General features: G+C 42.6%; 1 protein-coding gene across 6 annotated transcripts in view; it reads right to left on the bottom strand.

Moving 5' to 3' along the window:
• Window positions 1-255: 255 nt before the first annotated feature.
• Window positions 256-10,896, bottom strand: part of DOP1B (DOP1 leucine zipper like protein B) — a 127,415-nt gene continuing 116,774 nt past the window's right edge. The window contains exons 33-37 of one of the 6 annotated variants that reach the window (XM_055416160.2): window positions 9,292-9,428; window positions 7,514-7,569; window positions 7,076-7,237; window positions 5,058-5,187; window positions 256-4,201 (exon numbers count right to left, since the gene is read on the bottom strand). In XM_055416160.2, the coding sequence (XP_055272135.2) occupies window positions 3,947-4,201; window positions 5,058-5,187; window positions 7,076-7,237; window positions 7,514-7,569; window positions 9,292-9,428 (740 nt within the window). In that variant the 3' untranslated portion in view covers window positions 256-3,946. Of the gene's footprint in view, window positions 4,202-5,057; window positions 5,188-7,075; window positions 7,238-7,513; window positions 7,570-9,291; window positions 9,429-10,896 lie in introns of those variants that run through there. The other 5 variants (XM_055416145.2, XM_055416169.2, XM_055416149.2 and 2 more) reach the window with 5 other exon arrangements.

Genomic DNA, 10,896 nt, shown 5'->3' with positions numbered 1-10,896 from the left:
CTAGACCTGATTTTAAAGTCCATTTCCCCCTTGGCTTGAAGGTAGGCATACTGATTTAGAGTACCACTTGGAAAGAGCTACCAGTTTAGGGTGAAAAGTAACCAGACAAGCTTCAGCCTTGCGGGCTTCTTCCTTGTTTCCATTTAAGAGCCATCATCTCTGTGAACTCATTGCTCTGCAAGCTAGTGTTTCTCTAACAGCGGTAGAGGAAGCACTGGCATCAAAAGTAACTTATAATACAGACTTCCCTGTGGTTCAGTGGATAGGAGTCTGCCTGCCAGTGCAGGGGTCCCGGGTTCAATCCCTGGTCTAAGAAGATTCCACATGCTGTGGAGCAACTAAATCCGTGCACCACGACTCCTGAGCCTGTGTGCTGCAAATACTGAAGCCCATGTGCCTAGAGCCCGTGCTCTGCAACGAGAAGCCCCTGCAGTGAGAAGTCCGCACAGTGCAACTAGAGAGGAGCCCCCGATCGCCAAGATACCAGTGTAGTGATCGTCGCAACGTCCAGTAGCCCCTCGGTGTAGAATGGACTCCTTTGCTGGTCCAGGTCCACGTGACCAGTCTCTCCTTTGATGGTGTTACTTTTCCACGTTTGTGGGTTCATGTAGTCGAAGCTATGGTTTTTCCAGTAGTCATGTACAGATGTGAGAGTTGGACCATAAAGAAAAGCTAAGCACCAAAGAATTGATGCTTTTGAATTGTGATGCTAGAGAAAACTCTTGGAGAGTTCCTTGGACAGCAAGGAGATCAAACTAGTCAATCCTAAAGGAAAGCAATACTGAGTGTTCATTGCAAGGACTGATGCTGAAGCTCCAATACTTTGGTCACCTGATTCAAAGAGCTGACTCGTTGGAAAAGAACTTGGTGCTGGGAAAGACTGAGGGCAGGAGGAGGACGGGGGACGACAGAGGATGAGATGGTTGGATGGCATCACCTGCTCAATGGACATGAATTTGAGCAAACTCCAGGAGACAGTGAAGGACAGGGAAGCCTGCTGTGCTACAGCCTATGGGTCGCAAAGAGTTGGACATGACTTAGTGACTGAACAACAATTAAACTGCAAATAATACCTAGTAGAAGACATTGTCTTACATCAGCATTTTATTCCAAAGACCAGATTCTGTCTGGTCTCCCAGGTTGTTGTTCAAAGCTTTTAATTACAGGCTTCATCAACTGTCTGGACCCATTCAGCTCCTTCTAATTTTGCTGGGCATACACACATACTGGGAAACAAGGCTTGTTCTCCATTAAGACACTCCTCACCACACCTTGAGAGTTAGGAGCCCCCCGGTGTGCCGTGGACCCCCCCCCAGGGTGGCCAGGTTTGGCAGGAAGCCCACTGGGTGGGGTGCCCTCAGAAGTGGTCTTCCACACCTCACCAGCAGCAGCAGCCCTCCTGGGGTTTTCCTGTTGAACTCTTCTCGGCCCTGGGCTTGAGGACGTGGTGCTCTAGACCAAGATGAACAGGGACTCTGTTGACTTTGTAGGATTGGGTAACACTGCTTACCTCATCCATGGCTTAGGAAACAACCCACGTGACACAGCACCATGCCCAGCCCCTGGAAAGCACCCCAGTGGTAACGAAGTCAGATAAAGACATCATATGATATCGCTTATATGTGGTATGAAAAAAAATGATACAAAGGAACTTGTAAAACAGAAACAGACTCATAGAACAAACTTATGGTTACAGGTAGGGGTAAGGGTGAAGGTTGGGGGGAGGTATAGTTAAGGGAATTTGAGGTTGACATGTACACCCTGGAATATTTAAAATGGATAATCAACAGGGATCTGCTGTGTAGCATGTGGAACTCTGCTCAGTATTATGTAACAAATGGGAAAACAATTGGAAAAAGAATAGATATATGTATAACTGAATCACTTCGCTGTACACCTGAAATTAACACAACATTGTTAATAGTATGCTCCAACATAAAATAAAAAGTAAAAAAAAAAAAAGACACAAAAGATCCAAAAAAAAGTGAAAAAAAAAATATAGATCACTGAGGGAACACAGAGAGGATTAGTTCCTACAACTCTGAGGGGTGATGACCATTGATAATTCCACTTTGCAGTTGAAAAAACTGACGCACAAAGAATATGCCTGGTCTAGCATGTGGGTAAAACTGAGTCCTCAAACTCATGTCCATCGAGTAGGTGATGCCATCCAACCATCTCATCCTCTGTTGTCCCTTTCTCCTGCCTTCAATCTTTCCCAATATCAGGGTCTTTTCCAATGAGTTGCTCTTCACATCAGGTAGCCAAAGTACTGGAGCTTCAGCATCACATTTACAAGACTTCTTTTTCACTGTTCTATGCTAAACAGAGATGTATTATTAAATTCCTTTAAGATTTCTACTTAATAAAAAAGGATTGAATTACATATGGTATTGAGTTGTTTTAGACACTGGAGAGAAAAAAAAAGGAAAAAACAAAATTTGTAAATCCAAATACAGATGCAAGAACTATCTTTTATAGCATAATAGTGACTGGTGATATAAATAAGCTATTAGATTTGTTGTCAATTTTGGGGGGTGCCATACCATATGGCATGCGAGATCTTCGTTCCTCCACCGGGAATCCAAACTGGGACTCTTGCATTGGGAACACTGAGTCTTAACTGCTGGACCAACAGGGGAGTCCCTGCATGTAATTTTTAACACATATTTGTATGAATACCCATATGTGATGGTGCTTTTCGACTCTTTTAGCCATTATGTAGGGAACCAAGTGGTTCTGTGTTCCCCACATCCTATCTTGGGGCTAGTGACACAAATTGCTTCTGCCCAGCTTACAAACTCAGACATGGTAGGATGTTACAAGAAACGAAACCAGTAATATTTGTCAAGTCCCCAAACACCCTTGTCTGTAGAAAGGATGTATCTGAGAGCCCACATCAGAGCAGTCAGCATCGTCTGACCTGGAAAGTGATGTCATGGAATGCCCTGGTGGCTGAGAAGGGAACATGAGACAGGCAGGTCTGGGAGGCAAGCACGGAGCACAGGCAGAGAGCGAGGGCACTCGCCGTGCAGGACGGGCGCCAAGTGGACTCTAAATAGGGAAGCTGGTGGAAGACAAAGAGGCTTGAAAAGAGTGAGATGGCATGCTGCCAGCCCCAAGGAGTCTGTGCCGAGGAACCTAGGAATTATTTTCACGAACAGCGATGTCTACAGAGGTACAGAGTTCCCAGAGAGGACAGAGTAATAAGGAAGAATCCAGAGAGAATTTCCCCGACAGCAGTTTCAGGCATTAAAGCCTCCATGACCAGGATGATTGATTTATGTTAAGTGGAAAGTGCTGGTCAGGCACATTGCAGTGTATAACTGAGGTGACAGCTGTTGGAGGGTTGAAAACAGTGTATTTCATATCCAGCAGAAGGTGCGAACACATGATTTTAATGCAGCAAGAGTTAAAATACACTGAGATTGTCTTCACACTCACACCTCTGCTGAATAGTCAAAGGTAATGGGCTATTAGTATTTTCAGAAAATAATATATTTTCATTTTAAAATGTGGTACCAAAATAAATACTTCAAGGGACACATGTATGAAAGGTTAAAAATAATATTCAACAAGTTAAAAATGTTTAGAGAGATGTACTGACACAGACCCATATATCTGCAACAAAAAAAAAAACCCAACTTTTCAATCTCTTCATGGTTTACTTTATATTACAAATTTTGTGCCACTGTTAGACGATATATTAATTTCACTTCTTTACATACATTGAGGAAGAAACATAAAATCAGACCTAAATATATTACAAGGCATTTCAGGGAGGTGTGTTTTGTTGGCCACAAAAAAAAAAAAGACTTGAAATTTACTTTTGAAATTGAGATAGACTTGTTTAGAACCACTATCCTGGTGCCTTTTCCGTTTTCACTATATCCTGGCTTTTCTCAAGGTCTCAGTAAATGGCTTACACAAATTTTCCGGTCCAAAGTTAACATTCTAGATGCTCCAAAAAGTCACGTTCAACACATTCTTCCAGTTGTTTCAAGACCCTTGGGTTGTCTGCGACAGGGAACTCCACGAGTGGAGGAGGACCTTGGGTGTCGGCAGGCAGTCGACTCTGGGTTTTAAAAGCACAGTTTAGAGTCCCGAAGAAGGGCATCAGTTGCCTAACGCTGGAAAGAGAACGCTGGCGCAGCAGAGGGAACTCGCTCTTCATGGCGATCTCATCTGAGCTGCCGATTTCCTGCAAAAAACCAACGACGACATGATAAGGGTCAGAGAGGCCCATGCCGGCAGTGAAAACTAAGACACGAGTCCTGTAGGAAAACTCCCTGTCTGAGATGACGGCAGCCATGTCAACTCGAATCCCATGTCCCCACTGCCGTCTTCCACCAGATTTCGCTGTGAGCCATCCCGCTGGGGCCCATGCCACCCCTCCTGGAGGCCCTTCCTCTGAGTCACGGAGGGACTCTGTGGGCATGTCTCCTTCTACAGCAGGGGTCCTCAACCTGTGGTCTATTCAGGAATTGGGCTGCAAAGCAGGAGTGAGTGATTGGAACAAGATGAGATTACAGAGTAGACTGGACATTAGCAACACACTTCGGGTGTCCCTGTCTCCCATGACTCCCAGCTGGGACCATCAGGTTGCAGGAAAACAAGCTCAGGGCTCCCAGTGATGCTGCATTATGGTGAGTTGGATCATTATTTCATTATCACAATGTAACGATAAAAGAAATAAAGTGCACAATAAAGGTAATGAAACCACCCTGAAATCATGCCCCCAACCCATCCCAGCTCCCTAGTCTGTGGAAAGAGTGCCTTCCACCAAACCGCCTCCTAAAGAGGTTGGGGACTGCTGTTCTGTAGGACTGTGTCCACCCAGGAGGCTTTGCCTCTTAGCATCTGGGATGAGAAACTGACATACAAATGCTAAGACAAAGATGAAATGTATAACCCTCTCCAAGTCTGAACACTTAAGAGGCATTCTGAATACCGTTCAAAGTCATTAAAATCAAATGGCATATGAAGTACCTCACTCACCCCCTGAGCCCGTCCTCCTCCACCACAAATACAAATTTTGTAAAAAGGAAAACAATTACCCCATATTTTAATTTTAGAAGTTCAAGAATCCTGACAGTGTGGGGCTTGCATTCTTGGTGATCCTCCTCTAAATCTGAGGAGAAGGAAGGGCTTTCTGTGTCCACTTCTGGAACAAATGCCCACCTGTAACTGGAGGAAGAGAATCCAAGGTCAGGCACATGGGCTCAGAGCCCACCCAGAGGTTTGCAAATAGCTTCCCTGAGATGCAATTCACGCAGCACACAGCTCACTCATTTAAAGTGTACTATTCAGGACTTCCTTGGTGGTTCAGTGGCTAAGACTCCACGCTCCCAGTGTAGGAAATGCGGGTTCAATCCCTGGTTGGGGAACTAGATCCCACATGCCACAACTTAAGAGTTCACACGCTGCAACTAAACACTTCGCGCGCTGCAACTAAGACCCAGGACAGTCCAAAATACAAATAAATAAAAAATAGATTGCACCATTCCATAGCTTTTGGTATATTCACAGAATTGTACGTCTGTCACCATCCATCATGATCAACTTGAGGAAATTTTCATAACCCCAAATAGAATCCCTGCTCCCTTTAGCTCTCACCCCTCAATCCACTCCTCAATCGAGGCCACCACTAAACCACTTTCTGTCTGTACAGGTCTTTTTTATTCTGGACACTTCATACAAATTGGAATCATGGTTGTACATGATTACATTCCAACCAATGTGCTTCATGGTTGTTTGTGCCCAGCTTCTCTCACTTGACCTACTATGGTCAAGGCTTGCCCGTGCTGCACTGCGTGCCTGCACTTTTATCTCTTTGTGTTGGAGACTACCGCACTGTCGGGACACACCATATGTTATTTATCCGCTTGTCAACTGATGGACATTTAGGTTCTCTCTTCTTTTTGCCTATTATGATTAGTGCTGCTATGCATATTCATGTACATTGGAACTCACTTAAAGAAAAAGAAAAAAACAAACTTTCTTTTTTAGAGCAGTTTTAGGTTCATCCAAAATTGAGCAGCCAGTATGGAGGTTTCCCATTTGCCCCCTGCCTGCTCTCTGCTGGGCTGAGACTCCCTGTCAACACTCCCACCGGAAGGGTACATCTGTTACCATCGATGAGCTGACACTGACTCACCATCATCACCCCAAGTCCAATGTAAAGCTCAGGGTTCACTCTTGGACCTGCGTCTCCCATCGGCTTGGACAAGTGTGCAACGACATGTGTCCACAGTGTGGTGGGCACGCAACCACACGCAGTCATCTCACCATCACACTGACTCACCATCATCACCCCAAGTCCAATGTTAAGCTCAGGGTTCACTCTTGGACCTGCGTCTTCCATTGGCTTGGACAAGTGTGCAACGACATGTGTCCACAGTGTGGTAGGCACGCAACCACACGCAGTCATCTCACTGCCCTGAGAAGCCTGTGCCCTGCCGCCCTCTCCACTCCTGGGACACACTCGTCTGTTTACTGCCTTTACAGTTTCGTCCTTTATGGATCATCACGTAGTTGAAAACACACGGTACGTAGCCGTTTCAGACTGGTTTCTTTCATTCTGTGTTTCTAACCACAAACATCTCTACACGATTCCTCTCTTTAAGGGGACAGGATAGAGAGAAGTGGCATCTGAGACCAGGCATGAAATGAAACATATGAGCGGCTGAGTTAAGGCCACAGGAAATGTGAGCAAACAAGGGCAGAGTAAACTGGGGAGAGTGTGTTCCATTTAGTTAATTAAAAACAAAGAGACCAAAAAAAAAAAAAAATACACAAATGCAGTGAAGATCACCACTGGGGGACTCTGTTTCATAAGCACTCAACAGCAAAACCCACTGAAACACATACACGAACAGAAACCCATCCGTAAACACTGCTGTGAGCCAAATTCACCAAACCACAGATGTTGTGGGTAATCTGAAACCCGGTATTCTGAGCAGGCTCCTCGGCCACTGGTAACCCACATGCTGTATAGGCAAGAACAAGTGAAAGTGCTGACGAGGAAAGAAAAGTCAGCTCCTTCGAAGAGGACACGTGGTCTCTTTTGACTTACATTTGAAATAACGGCATCTTGTCAGGTGGAAAAGAAAGTGCTGTGTCTAGGAATTTGCAAGCTGATAAACAGAGGACCAGCTCACTCTGGGGTATCTCCCCCACCGACGGCCCGTTTCCATCAGAGGCTGCAACTTTCATTCTGTTGATTTTGTTGCTGTTTCTATAAAATGGCAATGGAACTCTTGTTAGAAATTCATTCACATCTGCTGTAGTCTTGCCTACGCAATGTCCATAAGAAGGTTTTTTCCTTTTGAGAAATGGTCAGAATAGCTGGTCCCTTCACAACTACTTCAAGAAAATGGTGTTTAGGATTAGCTAACCCTACATCATAAATTGATATCCACAGTCTGGATCTAAAACAAAAAAATCAAAGCAAAAAAAAGACAGTGATGTCCATTAACCTTCACATATGTGCACAGACTCATACACTACTTACCTCAATGATTCGTTGTCCTTTTTCAGCTCTTCTTCAAGCTGTATGAATGCCTGAATCTTAAAAAAAAAAAAAGTGAATTCAAGTTACTATTTGAGAGAGGTTAAATCTAGCTTAATGTTTAAAATTTATATGCCCATAAAAATTAGCAAAAAAAAAAAAACAACAACAAAAGAAACAATAAAAAATATGAAAAGACAACCTATGAAATGGGAAAAAAATATTTGCAAACCAAATACGGTAAGGGATAATATTCAAAATACACAAAGAACTCATATAACTCAATAACAAAAAAGCAAATAGTCAACTGAAAAATGGGCAGAGGACTTGAATAGACATTTACCCAAAGAAGATATAGGAATGGCCAACAGACACAAGAAAAGATGCTCAACATCACTAACGATCAAGGAAACGCAAATCGAAACCACGATGAGACATCACCTCACACCCGTTAGAACTGCTGTTATCCAACGGGCGAGATTACAAATGTTGGTGAGGATGTGGAGAAAGGGAGCCCCTGTGCATGTTGGTGGGATTATAAACTGGTACAGTCGCTATGGAAAACAGTACGATGGCTCCTCAAAAAATCAAAAACAGAACTACCATGTGATCCAGTAAACCCACTTCTGGGACGATGCTCAAAGGAAATGAAAATATTCCCCAAGAGATATGTGCACCCCCATATTCATGGCAGCATTATTTACTAGGTTGGCCAAAAAGTTCGTTGAGGTTTTTCTGTGACATGGGAAGAATCTGAATGAACTTTTTGGTCAACCTGATACAATAGCCAAGACATGGAAACATCCTAAGTGTCTATCAACAAATAAATGGATTAAGAAACTGTTTCATATACACACACACAAACATACATGCATATGTGTACATGGATATGTGCATACACACAGTAGAATGTTATTCAGCCATGAAAAGGAGGAATCTTGCCATTGGCACATCCGCAGTAATGTGGAAGGACTCTGAGGGCATTACACTATGTAAAATAAGTCAGAAGAGAAAGACAAAAACTGAATGATCTCTCTTATAAGAGGAACCTAAGAAACAAAACAAATCAAAACCAAACCAAACTCACAGGAGAGATCAGAGGCAGGGGGTGGGAGGAGGGAAAATTGAATGAAGGTGGTCAAAAGGTACAAACGTTGATTTATAAGACATGTTATTACTAGGGATGTAATGTAGGACGTGCCAACCACAGTTAAAGCTGCTGTAAGTCACAGGTGAAAGTAAAGACAGTAAATCCTGAGTTGTCATCACAAGGGAAAAAATTCTTTTCTTTTGGATCTGTATGAGATGATGGATGTTAACTGAATGTGATAAGGGTTTCATGACATATTTCAGTCAGATCATTATGTTGTACATTTTAAACTTATACACTGCTGCATGACACTTATATATCAATAAAAGTGGGAAAAGGCCAGGTTAAAAAGTAGCAAATAGGGAGTTCTATGGAGGTCCAGTGGTTAAGACTCAATGCTTTCATTGCTGGCTTCAATCTTTGGTTGGGGAAGTAAGATCCCAAAAGCCACACGGCATGGCCAAAAAAAAAAAAAAAAAGCAAATAATATCAAATTAAATAACTACAGTTGAGAGGTCAACTATGATTAAAGGATAAAATATCTCTACTTAACCGAGAGCTGACCATGCACTACCAACTTGATTGAAAATTTTACAGATAAAATTAGATATACATGAAAGGATACATTACTCCTAAAAACGCATTTTAAAAAGCTCCAATTTTATTTCAAGAATAAAGTATTCGTACTTACCAATTCAGAGACCATTATTGGCCACAGTGAAGTCAAATGTTGGGGAGATATTCTTAGCAGCAAAACTCTGAAAAAAAGAAACATCTGAGCAGCAACTGAGGATGTCTGTCCCACTCTGAGATTGTCTGTCAGGCGTTCTAAGGAAAGAAGATTTTCGAGATGTCACACAAATGAGGAGTTTGGAGCGTCTCACTAGACAAAGAGGAAAAACACAACTGCAATTGCTCTGGCATTTGACAACAACTGTACATGAGACGGGCGTTGGGAGAATGGTATCGCTGTCCTCGTTTGCCCACAGCTCTCTTCTTTGTGAGGCACAGCAGTTCGTGGCCTCTGCTAAAGAAGTGAATCAAGGGTCTCTCATTCCCCTGCTACAGCTGAGTAGGAAAGAGGGCATCAACTTCTGGCTCAAGCCAGAAATCCACTGCATCATCAATGCGCGTGTAAATGATGCTGGTGGGTTTTTTTAATCTTTAATTTTTGGCCCTGCTGTCTGGCTTGCGGGATCTTAGTTCCCTGACCAGGGGTCAAACCTGTGTCCCCTGCAGTAGAAGCATGGAGTCCTAACCGCTGGACTGCCAGGGAAGTCCTGTAAATGTTCTTCTAAGAATATGAACCATGAGACATTGAAACCAAAGACAGCCCTCGGTAAGGATTGGAACTATAAGATCACATAGGTTGGTTGGCAGATTTCACTGTATTTTGGGGGTGAGGAGTGACAAGTGGAGTGAGTGAATAAAAGAATTATTCAGTTAAGTTTAGATTTGATGATTATGACAAAAACTTCAATTCCTGCAGGAAAAAAAAGTTGAGTGAAACTCTCTAGTCCCTAAGTCTTCCCAAGTTCTCCACTGAAATAACTGATTGTAGAAAGTGATTCTTCTCATAATTTAAGGTTTCTGAGGGATATGACAAATTGCCACGGCAAAAAGCTGAACTGTGGTCATGCTGGTTAAGATTCACTGGAGTACGTTAGTAATAAACTTCTCTTAAAATCATATAATATAAATAATATTCTTTCTTCCTGAGTATTTAACCTATGTTGGACAGTAAAAGCAAAAAGTTTATCTCTATCTCTTATGGTTCCAGTTCGAAAAGGTGAAGAACATCCCAAATGATGTAAAATGTTGATACAAGTATATACATTCTATGTTCACTTCAATCCATACAGTGACCACTGCAAAAAACTTTAAAAAGAGACACATCCCCAAACCCACTTTAAATAAATCAAAATGGAATGCTGAAAAAATGTTCAAGTAACCTCAGGAAAATAGAAAAAGGCAAACAAAGGAATGAAAAACAAGGAACAAACAGAAAATAAATAAAAAGGCATACTATATCCTGACATGACAGTAATTACATTAAAGGTAAACTGTCTAAATCCACCAGTTAAAAGAGAGAGATTGGTTGAATGGATTAAAAAAATGACCTACTTGTATGCTATCTTACACAAAACTCACTTCAAATATAATTACATCAGTAGGTTAAAGGTAAAAGGATGGGAAAAGACACACTGTGCAAACATTTTGAGAAAGCTGGAGTGGCACTATTAACATGGAAGGGACTTCAGAGCAGAGCACAGCACCAGGGTCACAGAGGCACGCT

This window comes from Moschus berezovskii, chromosome 1 (genome assembly GCF_049115385.1).
Source record: "Moschus berezovskii isolate FMDL1 chromosome 1, NW_MosBer_1.0, whole genome shotgun sequence".
Taxonomy (NCBI): Eukaryota; Metazoa; Chordata; class Mammalia; order Artiodactyla; family Moschidae; genus Moschus; species Moschus berezovskii.
Note: the sequence above shows the minus strand (reverse complement) of the source record. Positions and strands in the feature narration are given on the sequence as shown.